General features: G+C 44.0%; 1 protein-coding gene across 1 annotated transcript in view; it reads left to right on the top strand.

Moving 5' to 3' along the window:
* The window catches only part of SUFU (SUFU negative regulator of hedgehog signaling), an 81914-nt gene that overhangs the window by 14147 nt on the left and 47024 nt on the right, over positions 1-20743 (top strand). The window contains exon 3 of the mRNA XM_042818430.1: positions 8964-9100. Coding sequence (XP_042674364.1) covers positions 8964-9100 — 137 coding nt within the window. The remainder of the gene's footprint in view (positions 1-8963; positions 9101-20743) is intronic.

The following is a 20743-nucleotide window of genomic DNA, read 5'->3' as shown; positions in this document are numbered from 1 at the left end:
AGAGCTCCTGAATACCTTTTGTGCCTTAAGCTCGTTGGTTGCACTGCTGAGAACTTAATCGTACAGGAATCCTAAAATGTGCTGAGGGCTCTGATGAAGTTGTTTCCTGTGTTTTTCTTTTTACCTCTGCTCTTAAACCAGTGGCAAAGCAACGGGAGTAATGCTGTGGAATGTTTATACTCTACATAACCTGTTGGAGCCTGAGACTTCTAGGCAGCGCTACAAACAGCGAACTAGCTGTAGCTGTCAGTGTAGTTTCTAGCTTTGGGTTTTTCTCTTATTCTTTCCACCCTCCCGTACTGCTTTTGAAAGCCTCCTTTGTTATGCGAATGGATTCCTCCCAGCAGCTGCAGGACTTTCCACAGTAGGAGCTAGGAAGGAGCCAGCAGACGCTGCGAGGAAAGTCGGTGCCCTTTTTGCAGCTGCTCGCAGCAGTGCTGTCCTCCCCAGCCACGCTGACCAGCGCTGGCCTTTCACTTATGTCTTCTCAGAGCCCAGCCACTGGGTGAAGTTTTTGAGATGGTTTGCAGTTTATTTTTTTTTAGCTAGCTATTCTGCCCAGCCCTCTAATCACTTGATTTCATATGGGTATTTTTTTTGAATGCATGTTTTGGAAACAGAAGGGTGAAATGATTCGGTCTTATTAGTCCAACTGGTGGGGCAGCATCCTTGTGCCACAGTACAGAAAATAAGAAGAGTGCTGCCCTCACGTAGACATCTTTTTGCTGGGGTAAAGGGTGACGTATTCCACGCAGCCTCCTGTTTCATATTTTGGTGTTTTAGTCATTTCCCACTTTCAGTATTTGTTCGTGCTGTGTAGAATATGGAGTTAATTTCCCAGCTTTTCTGTGACCTTTACAGCCAGAATATACAAGCAGTTACTATATCATCAGTGTGTCACATTACCATCTGAAGTGGGGAAACAGTGTTATTTACTTTACATCTGAGAATGAAATTCTGAAGGAACTCAAAGGAACTTGTGGAGGATAACAGGGTGGTTGCACTACAGGAGGGATTCATACTTATATCACCCAGATGCTGTTTCTGGACTGCAGAAGTATTGTGCAGTTCCTTGCTTAGTGCTAATAACTAAGCAGATCTCTTTGGCACTGACAGAGCCATTACAGCCTTCTGCCCTTAATCTGCACGCATACTGTTTGTGCAGGTATGGCTGTGTGCTGGCACTCTCCAGAATGAGGGGATAATGCTTCCAAGCCCCTATGGCTCAAAGAGATTAACTCCAGCAGTGAAGCAGAATCTTGTCCTTCCTTCAGATACCACTGCTTTCATGGCAGGGACAGCTGAACCTCAAGAAGCAACCCCTAAGTTGCTTTCATTTGCAGCTGAGCACATTAAAGTGGACCTGAAAACTGACAGAGGTTTACTTTAACATGCTGGGCAGGAGACAGCCTAGTTCTGGGGCTGGTTCACATGTGAGTGGGTAGGAGCTGATAGCGGCAACTGCTTCTGTCACAACAAGTTTAGCATGTGTGTGAATTATCAACTGTGGGTCCTGTTGGTTTGGGTTTGGATGTGATGCCAGTAGTGAAAGTTCCTACCGGTGTTCTTGGCCGTGACGTTTTGCTTTATTGCTTTTTCTCTGGTTAACACCTGCTTGGAGGGGTGGCTTCCACAGCCTCGCAGCATCCAGCTCCTGGGTTTGATTGCTGTCATTGTTTTCCATCATACCACTGCTGAATGGTAGATCAATGAAGCAGAGCTGTGTTTTCATCCTCACCGGCAACAAAGCAATTCACAAACTTCCCTCAGAAAATGTGTACTTGGGTAGGTGTAAGTGGGTCCTACAGGAGTATTTCAGAAAGCTGAGAAACCTGCTTGCAAAGAGTTACACGTGTTTGGATTTAGATGTCAGAATAATTCTCTAAGAACAACTGCAGTTGTTGTTTCTAGAAAGGTTTTCCTTTTAACTGATGGCACACATTTGAAGGGGCTCACTGCGAAAGCCATCTCCAAACAGCAGCCCTGGGATAGCTGTTGCCGGACATCTTGAGCCATGTGTTGCTTACTGCCTGACCTTGATTTTACATTAATAGAAGTCTTTGAGTGTGTGTTCTTTTCGCATTCATGTTTTCCCTTTTTCTGTGGGAAGCATTTTCTTTAAGCAAGGTAGAAAAGAGTCCAGTAAAGCTCTCTGTGCGCAGGTTCAGGGCAGTGAAAACTTGTGGAATTTCCTGCTGAGCACTCTGAAGAGATAACCATCTGATGGCCAGATAAAAACATCTGACAAATGCAGGGACAATTGTTTTTCTTCAAAATTGATGCTTTCTTGATGCTAGGAGACAATCTGGGAGAATATGGGAATAAGCAGGTGTGTTTGGGCTGGAACTTTTCTGGGTGCTTTTTAAGCCTTTTGTGTTGGGGGGATGCTGTGCATACCATCAAGGCTCTCAAATGAAACTTTTATGTGGTTTGACAGCTGAATTAAAAACAACCATTTCCTGTTAGGCAAGATGGTGGAAGTACTGGGAGAATAGTTTCTTTTTCCCTTAAATTCTGGAATCTGTGAATGATTTGCTTGTGGTGGTGGGACATGGTGCAAGTGCCTGGGGTCTAAATTCAGGAGACTGAGTCTGAGCAATCTTACCTGGGGCACAGCAACCAGTGCCCTAGCCTGGAGATGAGATGTTGTTCCAGGCTTCTGCTTGGGTTTCAGGCAGAAGACCACCCTTTGTGATGCTGTTCATAGCCAGATGTGAGCAGCAGAAGAGAAGTGGCCTCTATTTTTCTCAGGCAAAACCTGTGAAGTCTGTCACGTCAGCTCACTTGTTAAATGCCCCGGTGCTTTTCTGTTGCTCCATGTTGCTAACAGTAATATCCTCACTGGCTGATAGGAGATCCCCTGGGATGGTGCTCTGCTGTCATAGAGCCATGGGCCTGTCTGCTTGGGTTTATCCAGCTTTTCCAATGACCCAATGCTCTGGCAGGGCTGATCCCTACTGCTCAGACCACAGAAGCACAATTGCTGGAACTTCGTTTTTGAGGTAGCTTTAGGACTACGATGAAAATAACAGCAGCTCTTACTGATATCAGAGTTAGAAATGTTAGCGGTATTGTATTTCTGCAGCCTTCAAAACAACAGCAGAGGGGCTCACAAACAGCAGAGCAGGAGGCTTTGTCTCAGTAGAAGATGTTAAGAAATGCAACGGAGGAGTCAAAGCCAGAGATAGCATGAGAGTTTCCCAAAAGTAGCCGTGATGGAGCTGAAAACTGAAGCTGGGCTCACTGAGTGGTGCACCGTGAGCCTGCCCTCACTTCCCTTCCCAGAGAAACACCTTCCATCTCACTGCAGTTGCTGGGAGCAGGGTTGTAACTTCTGAAAGCTCATTCCTAACTATTCTCACAGACTCTGAAAGAGCTTTCTTGTTGTTTCCTGGCTGAGATAAATGTAGAGAAGGGCCAGTGTTACCCTATGCAAACTCCCATTCTGGGGGCTTGTACGTGTAATATATTTATATATGCTTACTCTTACACTCTCGAAAAATAAACACTCAGTACACTCTGCTCCTTGTCCAGTGCTGTGTTGCTTTTCGAAGCAGCATTTCAGAAATACTGCCATTTCACACTGCAACAAAGCAAATCTTTTCTAGTTCCTTGCAAAGGAGAGAATGAAAATGCTTTGGCAAATAGCTTCGATTTAAACTGAAAAGCCTCTGGCTTTCAGATCTGCCTTTAAAGCAAAGGGCTAGTTTGGCTTTTGATCCTCTTAAGCTGGCTTATTTGATGTGAAAAATGCCCTGGGTACTGCTGCAGAGGGAAGTAGCCTTTCAGTTCTCTGTGTGTGGCTTCAGGAGGGGGCTGGCAGCGTGGAGGGGGGGGGGCTCGAGAGGCTGCTGGCGCAGCTCTGTAAATAAAGGGGCCTCTATTTCTTTGGATTCTTTTGCTGGAACTAAATATCATGGTCAGTGAAACTCTTACCTCATTAAAGGAACAAGCCAGACGTCTTCAGCCTGTGTGCAGCGCTGCACTGGGGTCTGTTCTGTAGATTTGCCGAATAGATAAAGAGTTCTAAACCAAAGAACGGCGTGCAATGTATATGACTTTGGCTTTCAAACGGTTTGTTTTTGTTCATGTGACAAAAAAAGGTTTTGATATTAAGTGTAGGGTTGGATTTGACTTGGCAGATACCAGAGCCTTCCATTACCACTGTAGCCATAATATAAAACTATCTGATGGGTGCAGTGGGCAGCAGCAAGCCAAGAATTTCTCCATCACTGTTTGTTTTTGTGAAAGCTCACATGGCTGCTGCAGAGCTGGGCTGTTGGTAGAGGTGATGCCCTCTCTTGTCGGAAGGGCAAAGCAGTGGCTGGCAGAACTCAACCCAGGCTGTCTCCTTGTGTTTAGTGTCTTTGGGGGAAGACGAGGATTTTTTTTCTCTTAGTGTTGGGGGATGGTTTAAAATAAAAAACAACAAAGCCCTTTCACTCGAAAGTGCAGGGCTCAGCAGAAGCCAGGCATAGAGCAAACTATGTGAAATATTCAGATGTGTTAGTGCAGAAACTCAATGCTGTGTTGCAACTTTCAGTTTATGTACCTGGGGCTATGCGTGAATACAAAACATGCTTTTTGAATTTTCTTTCTGGCACATGTGCTGTCAGTGCGTTGGTTGGTTTGGCACTGTGGTATTCCTGTAGAGCTGAGACACTTTGGGACTATTGTATTGAAACTGTATTGCTGAAGAAACGGTGCGTGATGCCCTTCAGGGTTGGGGTGGAGAACTGAGCTCCAGCCAAAGCTTAAATTGGCTGTTGGATGAACTGGACACCTTCAGATTCAGAAGGAGAAAAGCAATAATAATAAAAATGCAGAACCCAACCAAAATAAAGGAAAAGAAACTTCAAAACCAACCCCCCAGTTTCCATGTCCCTTGTTCACAGAGAAACCAGCAACAAGAGAACTGAGGGCTTGCCAATGTAGAGCCAAAGCCTGTAATAAAGAGGTATTACCTGCAGGGTTTACACAGGAGCTGGGGTCAGGCTAACCTGGGATCAGCATGGGTGCTTTCCTGTCCGCTTGGAAAGAAGAAACAAGGAGGGAGTGCTGTGCCTCTGGGTGAATGGGAAGGGCCGTGAGCACTGCTCACTTCTGTGTGCCCTAGCAGGATGCCTGGAGACTGTTTTGCAGGGCTGTGCATTCAAAACCACTGTGCACAACAGCTGGGAGGAGTGTTAATTACTTTTTGGGTTATCTTCTCCCCCTTCACCCCAATTTTCTGTGGGCTTGAGGCTTATTCAGTCTCTGTCTTTTGGAGGAACAATTTGTGTTTTTCTTGCTGGTTGATGGTGGCCAGCCTGAAGAAGCTCAGTGATGGAGTTTCTTGGAAGTTTTGTGAAAACTGGGAGCTGGGGTTTGGAACTTGAGTTTGAATATCTGCAAGATGCAATGCCTTTTAGCGTGGTTGCTCAACATCCTGCATGTCCCTGGGATACCCTGCGAGCAGGGGCAGTGCTGGGAGTCCTGCATTTCCATGTGGAAGTGATGCAGTGTCCTAGTGTGCATTAACTTGTTTATGGGTCTCACATGATGAGCTCCCCTGCTGCAGATAGGTTTTGTGTCTGGGATGGGTGCACCATTTGTCTCGTTGGTAAGGTTTGAACCAAAAGGAAAATGGGTGATTTGGGGAAAGAGCAGCTGCCCACTGTGCAGATAGGAAGGAACGGTCTTCTTACCTTTGTGTGGGATCAAATGCTGTTTCCTTGGCCTTCCGCTCTTAAGGTGCACATGTCTAATGGCCTTTAGCTTATAATAAGGCGTTCTGGGACCTGAGGCTGCTAGAGTATCCATCGTGTTGGATTCCTGCCATCCTCTTGTCTCAGCTTCTGGCGAATTCAGGATTTATTCCAGGCTGCTTTGTAATTGAACTGAGCTTCTGTAGGAAAGGCGACCCCAGAGTCAGCAGCTGGGCATAAAATTGACTTCATATATGGTGTGGCTGGATCCTGGGATTGAGGGATTTATGGACAGTTGTTCACTGAGAGATTTTATGATAGCTGTTTGAACTTTTTTTGACTAATTTTCAAATAATATACTTTTTTGGAAGAATAAAAGCAAAAGCTTTGGCAAAAAACACTGGCTGAAGTTGACTACCCTCGCTGCATTCTGAAGGTGAATATTTCATTCTGTGGAAGACTTGTCTGAGTTAAACAGAAATGATTTTTCTTTAAATGATCACAGGTTTTTAAAGTCACCTGCCACAAATTTTCAAAACCAAATAACTAAACTGAAATGGGCTCATATCGAAGGCTTTATTGATGAATTGCTTAGAACAACTGTACAATGCAGGGGAATTGCATGTATTTAAAATTTCGTCCTAACAAAGCAGTGTCATGTCAACAGCCTGTGACCACTGACTGTTCTAAAAACATTTAAAGCCAACTCTTCAGGGATTCTTAAGATCTTAGAAGGAAACTGATTTACTGTTCATTTACTTATCTTTTACTCTATGTATCTTCTTGCAGTTCTTCTCTTTTAAGGCTCTTGTGTTGTGTATGAAACAAAAATCTGTGTGAGTAACGTTGCCTGTCAATTTTGCCATTTTGCAGTTATTGGTGTGTTGCTGGCCAGCCTTGTTCCCGTAGCTCATTTTGCTTTAAATTTGCTGGAAACCCACCTGAACACCTCTATTACTCAGTAACTCGCTTATGGATCAATATAAAACACGTGTGGTCTTCTGTTAAGTGGTTATTTCTGCCTACCCCTGAAGCAGGGAATCTGTGGAGTTTAAAAAAACAAAACAAAACACAAAAGCAAAAGTTATTCAAAATGAGAGTGTTGTTTCAGAACTTGCCTTGAAAGGAGGAAATTCAATAGGGAGCCATCTTACTTTCCAAAAAAATTAACTGTGTAAGTTCAGCTGGAAGGCTTTTTGTTAACTTTGATCCTTTCAAAAACTGACCCATTCATAATGCATTGCAGTTTATGGTGAATGCTTTTTCCTGGAATCAGTCCCTGAATATTACCCGCTTTGAAGCATTTTTGTTTCTCCCTCTATGAAATACTTCTGTTTTTCTTTTGCTAACCGATACGTGAAACTAATAAAACACAACAGGGGTGCTTAATGTAAAAAGTACAGCTTTGAATTTACAAGGCCATCACCACCCTGTACCAATCTTCTTGGCACAGCTGCAAGCAGGATCGCAGCACGCAGGTTTTGCTGCCCATCCAAATTCCACTCTGAGATCCCTGGCAGTCCAGTTATTCAGTAAGCTCTTGTTTTATTGTAGAACCAAATGTAATTATTTGGCTTATTGCTTCAAAGTACGTTCGTTTCCTAGAAGAGGTTTTATGTGTACCAAATGACCACTATAAAATGTGTTACCTGCTGTATTTTTGGAGCGTTTGCTTCTGTAGTACATAAAATTCAAATTCTTTTTTGAGGATTATATACACAGAAACAAAAATAGGCACACTTGCATATATACACAAATCAGTCTTTATTCGCTATATTGTTTTCTTCCCCTTCTGTTGTGTCTGACTTTCCCTACCAGCCCTCTTGCTTCCAGGCACAGCTGTTCAGTTATCTCTGTGGGCTGTTCACAGCTGGGCTCTGTCCTTGGATGTATTACTTAACTTTCTTGCCTTATCTTCAAGTCTACCACAAAATTTTCCTTGAAGAGTCTTCATATTAAAGCTGCATTGAATCATGAAGGAGGTGCATTGATGCTTAAATTTGATCGATTTTAGCACTTGCCATTAGTCAGCGTTGCTATAAAGCACGTCTGCTCCAAACAGCCTTGTTGCTGTTGGAACGCTCCTCCCAGCACTTGGAAGCGGTCATGGCACTGCTAGTGATCTGTGTTTTTCAAATGGAAAATGCTCTCATCGCTTTTCTGACTGCTCCATTTGCCTGCTTTTACTGGAGGCACAATGTTAACACTTTTGTGCATTGTATCTTCTATGTGTGTCAGCAAGGTACCAGCATCCAAGACATTCACAGAGTTTCTCCAGAGAATTTGCCGATGCTGGACAAATAGATTTGAGTTTGTAGAACAATGCTGGCTTATGAAAGTTTCTGTGAGGTGTCTTTATGCCCAGCATAAATCCTTTTCTTTTTCAGATCTGCTTTCTTGGAACACTTACGACAAATGAGATGGGGGTGTGGTGACAGTGCTAAGAAGAAAACTGGTGTCCCTACCTTGCTTTTGAGTTTGTGAGCCTAGATATTTGCCCATGAAGTTTCTCATATTCACAGACTAAACGCAGTAGTTTTAGCTGTTGGGGACTTAGATCTTTCCTGTATGTAGGAATGTCAAATACTGGATTGTAAAGGACTAGATTTGTTGAAACAGAGTAATATGCAGCATCCTTTATTTGCTCCTTTTTTGTTGTTTTCCTGATGCTCCTAATATGAATTTATTCTCCTGGGGAGACCTTGTCAGACCAAACCAAATAAACTGACATCTGCCTCCATCAACTTGGGGAAATGGCCAAATGTCCTGATTTATGAGCTGTAGTTATCACGTTCAATGCTTTTCCTCTGTTGTCCTCCTAGATACAGAAAGAGAAGGTGTACAAGCATATTGGTTTTAAAATAAGGTTGCAGCCCACTTGTGAATATGCAGAAATTTGAGTTCAGGAGAATGGAATAGCATTTTCTGTTGGGTACTTTCTTTGGTGCTCCCATTTCAGCAAGTGTAATTAGGGCAGCTATCTGTGCAAATTTTGCAACTTTCTTTTAAAAACAAAATCAGGCTGCTAGAAATCACACTTGTCACCCAGAAGAAGTTAACATTTCACAACGTGATTCTGTCTGAAAACATTACTATGGTTGTTACCTTTGAAATTATTACGTCTGCTAAACTATCCATATTACGCCATTTGAGCTAGCGTAGACTGAAATAAGAGAACGTGAAAAGGACGTTCAGCCTTTTTCCACAGTGCTAATATTGTAGACTGTTCTCACTAACAAAAATATGTTCTGACTCTTCATTTTTCGCTCCTTGCAGGTTTACGGGAACAGACGGACCAAGTGGTTTTGGATTTGAGTTGACGTTTCGACTAAAGAGAGAAACGGGGGAGTCGGCTCCACCTACCTGGCCAGCAGAGTTAATGCAAGGCTTAGCGAGATACGTCTTCCAGTCAGGTACTGCAGGGTTCAATCTGTTACTGCACGTCTTGTTGCTTTCATTCAGAAGGACTGCATCTGTCATACGGTGCTACGGTCGGGTCTCCCGGTTGCTCTGTCAAATCTTGAGTTTTTTTTGTGTGTGAACATTTGGCCAAAAACATTGGGTTTCTTCCATCAAGCCCTCTTGTTGGGTACAAAATCCAGCTGCTGTTTGGATAACTTAAGGTCGTTGATATTGGGAAACTGAAGGTACAGAACAGTTAGTGATTATGGGAAAGGAACGGTACAGGGACTGGCACTCTTCTTATGGTGTTCATTTCAGCTCTCCCGTGGTGAGAGAGCATAATGTAAGTATCGCGCTTGTTTATCTTGAAATGGCTGAGGGGCACACATCTGATAAGGTCTCATTTCTCAGTAGAAGGGCTATAACTTCTGAAACAGTTGGTTTCACTGATCTGTGCAGCGGAGTAGTGCTAGTGTGTGTAAATAAGAAGATGGGAATGACATAAAAGTTATTATAGATGCCAGGGCTGGGAAGGCTAAAGAATTGGCACTGAAGAATCAGCTGTGCTTATGGAGACTTACCAGAAAGTTAAGAACCATCCAACTATTTTGTTGTGCCAGTCACTTGGATATTAGTTTGTATGGTGAGAAGGTGAAGATCTGTGGAGTGGCTGAGTGCATAATGTACTTGAAAGGCTGTCACAAAATCTGCATAAAAATATAAGAACTTTTTTTTTTTTTTTTTTTTTTTAACCGAGCTTGAGGTCCTTTACATTTAAAGTACCTTCCAAAGAAATGATTATTGAATTTGTAGCATTTGGCTGGTTAATAAATTGCTGAGTAACTCCTGATTCCACTGCTGGTTTTCAGCCAGCTGGCTGACTCTCAAAAGGGAGAGGTCCAGGCGCAAACGGGATTGCTCTGGTAACTTGTCATATACTGGTAAGGCAGGGGTAACTCTTGTGAGGTTTTTTTTCCAAATATTGACTGACAGAGACCAATGTCAGCATGGGTTATTGCTTGTCTTCGTACTGGGAATGTCTTTTGTTGAAGTTTAAAATAGTATAATAATTTTTGTAACCTTTGTGGTGCAGCTATCTTCTCCAATTGCCATTTATGTTTGGGCTCACCTGTTGTAGTGGTAATGCTGAGTCACGGCCTGAAGCAGTGATTGAGCACTTGGTGGGAAGGTGGGGCCAACCCAGAGAAGCTCAGGTGCAGGCAATGCAGCTGAGTGACTGGAAGGAGTGGAGCCAGGATCCACCCCTTCCCAGGCCCCATTTAAGGGTTGGCAGTGGAGGTGTGGGCATCTCTTGCTGGAGATCCCTGCCTACCTTAGGCCTTTCAAAGGTAAGCAGCTCTTTTCTTTCACTTCTGCATCTGTAGCTGCTGTACTTTGGCTTGTTCTCCTTTGCTGCAGCCAAAGACTTTGCCACCCTGCTATTATCGTGGTGCTTTCCACTCATCGTAGCATTACAGCTGTAATCTTTTCTGTCTTGGTTTTTTGCTGCTCTTCAGCATCTGAGTTCACATTACTTTAATGGCTCTTACCATTGTTTGAGGTTCTTATCCTGCCTAAATTGTTCAGGGCGTTAACTTTTTAGTACTTGACATGCATGCTCTTATTTTCTGTGTCTGGACTGTAGGATCTGGGCAAAAGCATCTGACTCTAAGGTTTCCCTTCAGGTATAGCATACAATAAGTTATGTATTAAACTGTATTACATATAGGACTCTTCATGTAGCCTTTAACGTTATCTGGTTTGGTATAGTCTCTGCTACGGTCACGTCAGCACCTCATATTTGCATGTTAAACAATCTCCAGTAGTGCAGTTGCTTGTCTCAACCTTTCTGTGAGAAGATGTGTGTGGAGTGAAATGAGATTTAGCAGGACAAAACGTAGGATGAAAGTCTCAGTCTGAGCTGGTGCTGAGGGCAGAAACTTCCCTGGTTTGTGCAGCAGCCCTGGAACAGCTCTTCCTGGTAGATGAGGTACCACTTTCTGCTTCTTGGTATTGTTGAGCCAGGGAAAGTGTTAAAATGCTGCTTAAAGGAGTTTTACCAAGCAAAGGATTGTTGTGCTGGAAGATTTCTCAAGTTTCCTGCACCAATGCTGTCTCTGCTTTCTGACCTCGAAGCAAACTGTTTTTAGACTGGAAGGAGCAATTGATTGTACCCATGTGTGTTAGGCTCTGTCATGAACTCTTAAGTGCCTTCAGTATTATTCTCTGCTTATCCATGCTGATTTTGATTATCTACTATGACTTTTTAAAGGCACTGCTCAAATATACTTAATAGTTTCTAGCCTCTGGGTATTTTGCTCTCAACTTACATTATTAAAAGAAACCCAGAGTATGTATGAATCATAAATCGACCCCTTTGAATATGAAATTGAGTATGAGCCAACAGTATGCTCATCATGCAGCAGGCAAACCACATACTGGGTTACACTGAGAAGAGCGTGACCAGCAGAATGGGGGAAGTTATTACCTCTTCCACTTGGCACTTGGAAGGCCTGGCTTAAAATACTGGGTCTGGTTTGGGGCCTCGCAGTGTGAGGGGTTGAGAAACCAGAGTCCTGTAGAGCAGGGAGGCAAGAGTGTGTAAGCTGGGAGGAGTGCTGGCTTGGCATGGGAAGGTGATGGTTGGTCTAGCAGGATCAACAGCTGTTGGAAAGGTAGTTACAAGATGGAGGGCTCATTTTTGGTTTTAGCTTGGTCTTTCACACGACTTCATTGCTCAGGTGTTAAAACTTGAATGCTGCCAGGTGGTTGGAGGGGTGGTGTTTCCAAAACCCAATCAGCATTAAGCAGGGTGCAGTGCTATTGCACTGTTTAATTTGATGAAAGGTACTTTTTGCTCAAGTTCTTCCGGCGGTGCCATTTGGAGCAATTGTCAAATGCAACATCAACAAGCACTGTTTGACTCCAGTGTACCTATACCTCATTGGTCACTTGTTTAAAAATCTGTGGTGACTCTTTAGTGCTTCAGATAGCCTTAAAAATACTTGATGAACCAACACAACTTGAGTAATGCTTGTTAATCCACTCATAACAAGCAAGAAAAAAAACAACAACAACAACAACAAAAACTGGCAGGAACTTTTTGGGTAGTTTCCAGGCACTTTGGCTTGTCAAAGGGTTGTTTACTTTGAATGCTGAGAGCTTAACTCTTATCTCTTGTGTAACAAGCCAACATTTTGGTTATCATAGATGTGCTTTGCTGAGTCCAGTTGTAGTTATGGGAGGATAAGATGTAGTTAAGCTCTTGCTGAGCCTGAGCATTTTCAGCTGGTGGTGATTGAGCTGAAGACTAATCTAGCAGCTACTGCTGTCTTAAACCTTGTTACTGTGAACTAGCATTTCAAAATGTATGTGGTTGCAGGCGATGTATTTTTGTTACAAAGGCTGTTAAGCAAATGAATGTTATTTAGTTGTTTCCATCTCTCCCTCTCTGTGGCTGTACTTGAGTGTCTTCTGCACTGGATTTCAGATCTCCTTGAGCCTTGGCTGCCCTGTTCACTGTAAGGAACACTTGATGCTTTGTGCTTTTGATTAAATGGCAGTTTCTCCTCCTTCAAGAAAACCAAGTTTGCAAATCTCAAAAGTTTTTGTGGCTTTATCTGTTCTTAATTTTATCACTGTTTGACCATGACCACAAATTCCAACTCTGTTATTTTTAGTTTGCAAAAAGAAACAATCCTACAAACCTTGAAAATGAAACTTTGCACAATTCAGTGACCTTAACTTGTCATGGTTTGTGAGTATACCGGGAATGTCTGTTGGTGGAACCAATTATGCTTACACTTGTTAACTCTTTAGGCCCTGCAGAATTAGAGTGCTTGATTGGTATAGAATGGCCTTGGGTTTTATTTCCCTGAAATTGAAATCTATGAATTTTTTCTCTCTGTGGTGAAGTTTGTTCTCAAATGTATGCATTGTGAGGGCAAAACACGGATGATGCGTGGAAACAAATGCATTGTTTGTATGAGATCTTGCTGCTGTTGTGTTTCCTCGGCTGAAAGAGAAATCTACTGCTGTAAGGTACGGATTTTGGAGAACTTGTCCAAAAAACAAAGGCACGAGATTTATTATTGGTCAATTAGACTTTAGCACCTAAGCAACCAGTAGGAAGACATTAAGGGAATAATGGAAGTTCCTGTCTGGATTTATCAAGAATAAGTGGAAATAAACTAATTTGTATCATAGTAATGGGTGCTATAGGAAACAAAGAATGTTAGTTACCTTGGGAGCAGTGAGACTTCAGACATAGTCTCATGTAACAGGTACGTGAGCAAGCCAAGAAAACATGATCTTGATAAAAAGAAGGGGATGCAATACTGATTAGATGTCTTGACTTAAGTAGTTGTCTATGCGTTGTCATCAACCACAGAAGGTAGGTAGATTTGGGATTCCTCTGAAGTCTGTACGAGGGCTGATGCAATTTGGGATTGACCAGGATGGTAAGGTCATAGAAGTGCAAAGTATCCTGACAAAACTTGCAGCAAAGCACTGTATTGCTTGGGGTGGAGTTCAGAGTGAACTTAGCAAAGTGAGGAGACGATCTGGAATGCGTGTGTGCAGGAAGCTCAGTAGGGTGCAACAAGTGCAAGTTCCCATGCTTCTTCAGGAATAACCCAGTGCAGTTACTGGCTGGGGACAGACAGGGTAGGGCAGCAGTTTTGCAAGGAGAAGAAAACAATTCGGAGTTGGTTCACCAATGAGCTGTACCTAAACCACCACTGTTCAGTCTGAGAGGGAGGCAGAACTGTCCTAATGCATGAATAGAACTGTTCTGTATTTTGCTTGGGGTACGTACAATACACTGCTGTCAGCACATCAAGAGGAAACATACAACATTGGCTCCAGTTCGGGGCAAAAGGCTTCAATTCAGATACATCCCAGTAAAGTTTGCAAGAGGACAGTAAGAATGATCTGGAAGTCTGGAAAATATGACCTAAGGAGGAATGATCAAAAGAACTGCATTTGTTTAGTCTAGGGAAGAGAAAATGGAGGGAAGATGGGAGAACAGTCTTCAAATATGCAAAAGACTGCTGTAGGGAACGAAGTAATATTTTTCTCTGTGTGCCAGCAGGATAGGAGACACCTGTCACTGCTGATGTTTCTGTAAGGTAGGCTCACAGCTTGTCGTTAGGAAAATCTTTCACTAGGTCTGTAGTAGGGAGTTGCTCGTGTCTGGGGAACTGCAGAATGTAGTAACGAAATATACAGGCAAAGGAAGTGTGTCAGGTGCAGTTTCCATTTAGATGATGATTTAATGGAGATTTCAGCCAATTACTTCTGGAGAAAGTTGCTTACATGCAGTAGAGGCAGTTGTCAGACCTTAGATAACCTTGACTAAACTATTCCCTAGCAAAGCTTATTACACCTTTTGAAAAGTGTGTTGGACAGATCTGATTCCAGCAGATGCACGGCAAGTTACACGTGTTGATAGCAGTGTGTCAGCACAGTGACCGAACCAGCAATAGATTATGGGTTATTTTCTTTACAAGCACCTCTCTTGGCATGGCTGACTCTCTGCACTTCACTATGAGGGATTCTCTTTCCAAAGGATTAGGTATGAAATGTCTTGTCCTCAATTTATTACTGTGAAACCTGTAGGAACTCAGTATCTCTGAACTCCTGTCCTGTTCTTTGTGGTTCGAGTCCGTGGGTCAACTTTCCAAAGTTACTAGAAGGGGAAGGATGCACAAAAGCACCCAATGCACTGCAGGTTTATAAGCCTTCAGAAGCCAGGCTGCAAAGCAAGCCCACACTGAGGTATATCTAGCTTTCTGTAGTTACCTCTGACAGACAGTGATTTTTTTCAGGTAGAAATTCCTGTCTGATGGATAGTTTGTAGTTTGAGGAAACCCATATGCTGTTCCTGCCTGTCATTATTGCACTGAATCAATGTGAGTGTATTATACCAGCTTCGCTGCCTCAGTTTCCCTTCTGGCAAATGAGCATGATTATGAGAGCGGTAAGGACTGCAGCTGAAGATGCTCAGATTCAAGTTAGTTTAATCCCAGCCACAGAGGCACTTTGCACTTGACAGGCAGTATAACTTTTACACTGAAAATGAGACTCAGTAGGATTAAGTGATTTGGCTGAGGTCGTGGACCTGAAGCCATTACACTAGCGAATGCTTTGACACCTGTTGCCCTTGCTTAACCACTAAACCTCATCTTCAGCTCTTCAGGGGTTTAGCAGGCTTCAATGCATAGCCTCAATGACTCTTTCCTTGCTGACATGTTTTCAAACACTCTCAACGCTGGCCAATTTCTGTGTGTAAAAACAAAACAAACTCCTCGCTTCCTTGAATACAAATGAGGCTTGTTTAGCTTGTTTGTCCAAGTTTATTTCTTCCCAATAGGGTAACTAAAGCCAAATAAAATCTTCCAGTAATTCATAGATTTTTTTATTATTTTTTCCCCCCTTGACTGTGCCTTTATATGTTTTTAATCCTAGGCTGATTTATTGTTCTCTTCTGGTTGCTATGGCTCTGTAAAATATATATATTTTTTTATCATCTGTTTGTAATATTGACCAGTTTCCAGTGTGGAGCTGGCCTTGGTTTCTCTCTTGTATTCCAGGATTTTAGATTAAAAATGGGCGGATTAACTGTGTTTTTTACTCCACAAAGTAGTATAAATCAACATGAATTTCATTTCAGCAGAACCCATTGCACAATGAACTCTGTGCAGACACAGCAGTGCAGTGCCATTGTAGAGCAGCACCCAGCCTGCTGCTGCCCATTGGTGAGTAGAACACAGCTGGGCACGCAGGTTGTGTGCCTTGGTTCTGCACTGGGGCATGGAAACATGCTGTTCCTGGTTCCAATTTAACCTAAGTTTGTTGTGGCCAAAAGCTCTCATCATCTGATAGTTATTCAGTGGTCCATGAGAAATTGGTTGGGTTTTAGCCTAATTCCTCTTAGACGTTTCCCATAAAACAAGCTGTTCTGTGAGCAAAGCGCACATCCTTTACGTATTTGCATCCTCGCTCCTCCCTGTCCCGCAGCGCTGCAATAAATCCAGTTCTCTGTGTGCTGCTGCCCATGAGCTCACCTCCCCGATATTTCCCACTCCCTATCTCCAAAACTAAGCCCAGCACGTCCCCCATCCTCCAGCTGGGAGCTGCGTGCTGTGGCCGGCACCGTGCACTGTGCTGACTGCTGGGACCAGGCAGCCCCGCGCGAGTCCTCAGCAAGGTGCCTGGTGGGATGGGCAGAGTTTTGTCCTGCTGGGTGTCACAGCAAAGCACTGGCTGTAGAGCGACCCAGACTCTTAACAGCAACTCTGCTGTTAAGCCAGAGAAGCAGCTGATCAGTCACTTCACTCTGAATAGACCTCATGGAAAATAGTTTAATCTGTAGAAAAGATACCTCTAAGAGGAGACAGTGTGTAGGAGTGTAAGTACATGTTCTTTTGAAATACTGTCCCAGGATTGCACAGAGAAAACATTAAAGCTGAGACCACATTTATTCTTACCTTCTTATTTCTCTTCCTGCTCAGGTTGTTCAAGGTCTGAAATGTGTGGGCTGGCACTTAAGTGTTCACTGTGCCCAGCAGCCAAACAGTGCAGTACAGGTGCTGCCAGACACAGCTGGTAGAACTCGCTCCCTTTGCCTGTGTGCTCCCATTAACTGGCCCAGAGCAGCGCCAACTGCAGGAAACCCTCCTTCTGCTGCCTGTGAGACATCAGCTTGCCCTGACTGCGCTCAGCCTGTGCATGCAGTTGTAAGCCACCAGAATTTGTACCTGAGCTCTTGGAGCCAGGCACCTGCCCGCTTTCCTGATACGGCATCTCTCCAGCAAATTCCAAGAAGCCTTCTCACTAATCAGACTTTGGCATCAAACTTCTTTCTCTGATCTGTTTTGGCTGGTTTTTTTTTTGTTTGTTTGTTTTTGTGACTATTCTGGGTTCGATCCAGCAGGATCTATTGAAACTGTAGTATAGCTGCTCTTTTCCATTCTCAAAGAAATATCCAGTACCCTTGGTTGCTTTTTCTTAATGTCATGAATCTTGCCATCTAGCAGGACTGTAGAGGAAGTGTAGTGGCACTAATTGCACAGTGTCTGTGATGTTCAGTACAGGAAAAGAGGAAGAGGATGGATCCTGGCATTGAGGCTGGCACATGGGTCAGCATGCAGAGGTGCATCCTTCTCTAACAGATCTAAGTGTAATTTCCTCTTTCCAGACTTCCACAGCTTAATGTTGTTTGTCATTTTGTGTGGCTGTGATTTTGGGCACCTTTTGAGCGCAGCGCCTTTCCCCCTGCTTGTGAGGCATGGTGCTGCTGAGTGCTGAGGGAGGAAGGAGGCTGCAGCTGTTATGGAGGAGCTGTGGTGCCTACCTGGCAGTGAGCTGACATGCACCTGGCTGCCAGTTGTTCCTGCAAGTCTTGTCTGGGCCAGAGAAGTGGTTTCAGATCTTGGTGTTAAATTTCAGATCTTGGAGAGCAGGAAGTGATGAAGCAGAGCTGCTGGTGTGACAGCTGTGCAGCGCTGCTGTCACCACATGGCTGGTATGCTCACTTGCACACTGCCCTACTCTCATTCTTCTTACAGCATAAACGGAACGGCCTGACCTCAGGTTTTGGATGGCTGACTGTACTTGACTTCTCTTTTCTGCTCAGAATGGCAGGATGCTGCCTCTGTGCAGTACTGCAGATGTCACAGCACAGGGCTCCATCCTGCCTATTGCCACTCCTCCCACTGCTGCTGGGACCAAGCAACGCTTCCATTTAGTGCTTGCTGCTTTTGTTGAGTAACATCTCCCTGTGCTTTGCTTGGAAGTTGCACCAAATTGCTTTTTTTGCACTGATGCAAAACTCCCAGTAACCCTCTAGCCAGGTTTGAAAAGCGCTGTATGCTTTCTCATGGACTAGAAGGAGGGGATCTGCAGCACTGCTGTGTGATACTGCTTTTTGCTTTGTCAGCACAGGGGGAGATCAGCCTGGGCTGGGCAGGAGGATCAACAACTTCCTCACAAGATCAGGAAGGGTCCTTCTGAGCCTTGCCAGGGAGCTGTTGTTGTCTCAGTGTGTAAATCCCAGCTGAACACAGGTCTATGACCTTCCTGTGCCCTAAAGGCTGCACTGACACTAAAGCATGGGGAGACTTTGTGCCAGGAGCAGAGGCACAGAAACTCTTTGTTCCTTATAAAAGACTGTTGAAATAGAGGAAAAGCAATCTTCCTTCTGCCTGTGTAGCATTTCCAGGCAGTAAGCAAGGGATCTCAGCAGCGTGTGAAAGGAGAGGCTTGTTTTTAGCTAATGCTGCAATTTAGATAAAGCAGGTTTAGGCCCAGTTTGTGTTGGCTGGATTTCAGCTGGTGCTGTCCCTTTTAATTCTGTCAACCCCTGTACCCCTGTCCTGTTGCAGCCTGGGGATTGAACTTGGCTCATTACTTTTCAGCTGTTCAATACAGTTCATTCAGCTGGTTTATTTAAAAAAAAAAAAAAAAAAAAAAAAAAGTTAAAAGGATCTGTCTTCTCTGTGCTCTGCATCAATCCATGTGTTATAGACTGCTCTCAAATGTCATGGATAGACAGAGCAGTGGCACTTATAAATGCAACCATACATCAGATTTGCAAGTGCATGAGTTACTTCAGCCTGTGTACTGCAAGTGGGCTCCCTCTGGAAGGGGAGGGGGGGGGGGGAAAGAAACAGGAGTGGATACCCAGAGAAGCCTTGATGCGTCTTGTGACAGCTGAAGAATGGAAGGGCAGCCAGCAAGCTTCATGCCCTGGGGACCCCAGGATGCTGGCTTCTGGCAATTGTTTATCAAGAGAGGTCATAGTTCAGGATCAGAACCAATCTCGCCTGTTTTCTAGGTAGAGGGAAGCCTTTTCTCCATTCTACACAGAGCATCCCTGCTACAAAAGGCTGAAAAGCACAGGTACTGGGGACCAGAAGAGTAGTTCTGACTCCTGGGGTAAGGAAGCAAGGCAGAAGCTGCACATGTTCCATCCAGCCTTGGACAAAGGCTCTAACCCTGTGCTGTGGCAGGAATGCGAGACAAAGGGCATGGCTCAGGGAATGCAGAAAACCCCCTCCTGCTGATGTGAGGTCCTCTGGCCTCTTACATATGAGGTCTTTGTCCCACTCAGCCTTTTCTGGGAAACGGAAGCAGCCACTCTAATAGTTAAGGGCTTCTGCATAGAATAGTGCTGCCTCCCCCTGTCAAGGAGCTGAAAGCCACAAAACAGGGATTGTTTTGCAGTCGTAGGAGCATCCTCTTTTACTGCCTGTACAGTCATTTGGGATGCACAGAGGAGAGAGTGAAGATTGCACAAACTGAGTAGTCTTACAAAAAGGACTCATTTTTTTTCCTTGACAGCTACCAGCCTACGTTAGATGAAACTGCAGAGGAGAGCAGGCAGAGCTGGAAGTTGGCTTTGCTGTTACATATATCCTTCTTACACTTTCTATTGAAGATCTGTGAAGCAAGTGGTACTGAAATGGTGTGCTCTGCCTAACCTGCTCTGCACTCTGTCTGCCAGTGCTGTGATATGCTGGGCTCATTACAGACCATCTTCTGACAGCTTTACATGCAAAGAACCTTTACAGCAGCCCACTCAGCCAGGAGGCAGCAAATGGGCGCAGCAGGGAAAGTGTTTTGTTCTTGGTGGGGAAGGGAACTGGGAGAGTGGATTCAGAGACTGCAGGCAGCCCAGAGCCTGTGGGAAGTGGACTCTTTTCCTTTTTCTTTGAAAACCTGAGGCTTAAAGGAATTGTATTGGAACATGTGGAATGGAGTTTCAAAAGGCGATCCAGAAACAGGCTAATCATTTTGCATCTGAACCGTAATTATAGCTCTTGGACAGAGTTTGTGTTTCTCTTGCGTTATTGTAATGAGCTTGTGGAGCTCATCTAATATTTCTAATACTTTGTATAAATGTGTGTGAATGCAAGGTTCCTTTGCTTCCCACCTTTCAGCCTCCTGCTTTGCCAAAATTAAAAGAAAGGTTTGGTCCATGCAAGCTTTAAATTTCTGAAAAGTTAAAAGCAACCACTGAGAAACAGCACCATGGTGCTCTCTAAGCTGTCCCATTGCTTTCCATTAGGAGACTCACAACCAGTGTCAGGATAACTGAGTAACTTTTCCTGGGAGATTGATGTGATTACTGTACAGGTGTTTGTGCACAGGCTATCCTCCCTTTCCTGCCTTTTCTGTTGAGTAACTTTTACTTAAAGAGAAATCTTGGAGCAGTCTTGCAGTCTGTATGTGAGACCTCTTTCAGGCTGGGCGTTAAAGCTGTGTGTGTCATCTTTGGCTCCTTCAGAGCAGGATAGTGCCTTAGTTTTTCAAACCCTTAAAAAGTTCTTTAACAGAAATCTCTGAAGTACCTAGGGATGATCACGAGTGGCAGCAGTCTTGTAGTGCTCCTGTATCCACCTAAATGTACACTCATCTTGAGAGCTTCCACATGCATGAATGTGTAAAAGGTCCCACAACACAGAGTGTTTCTCTCGCACTGCATTTCTCCTCCCTTGCAGAGGACACCTGAGAGGTTGTTAGGTGCTGTTGTACATGTATTTGTTCTAGCTGCACCTAGCTGAAGCATTCATGTGGTTGTAAAATATTCTGACTTTTGTCTGTCCCAACACAGGATAGCGTCCTTAAATAACAGGCAAGCTTCTCTTCCA

This window comes from Centrocercus urophasianus, unplaced genomic scaffold (assembly GCF_019232065.1).
Source record: "Centrocercus urophasianus isolate 14NV4802_14NV808 unplaced genomic scaffold, USGS_Curo_1.0 seq_17, whole genome shotgun sequence".
Lineage (NCBI taxonomy): Eukaryota > Metazoa > Chordata > Aves > Galliformes > Phasianidae > Centrocercus > Centrocercus urophasianus.
Note: the sequence above shows the minus strand (reverse complement) of the source record. Positions and strands in the feature narration are given on the sequence as shown.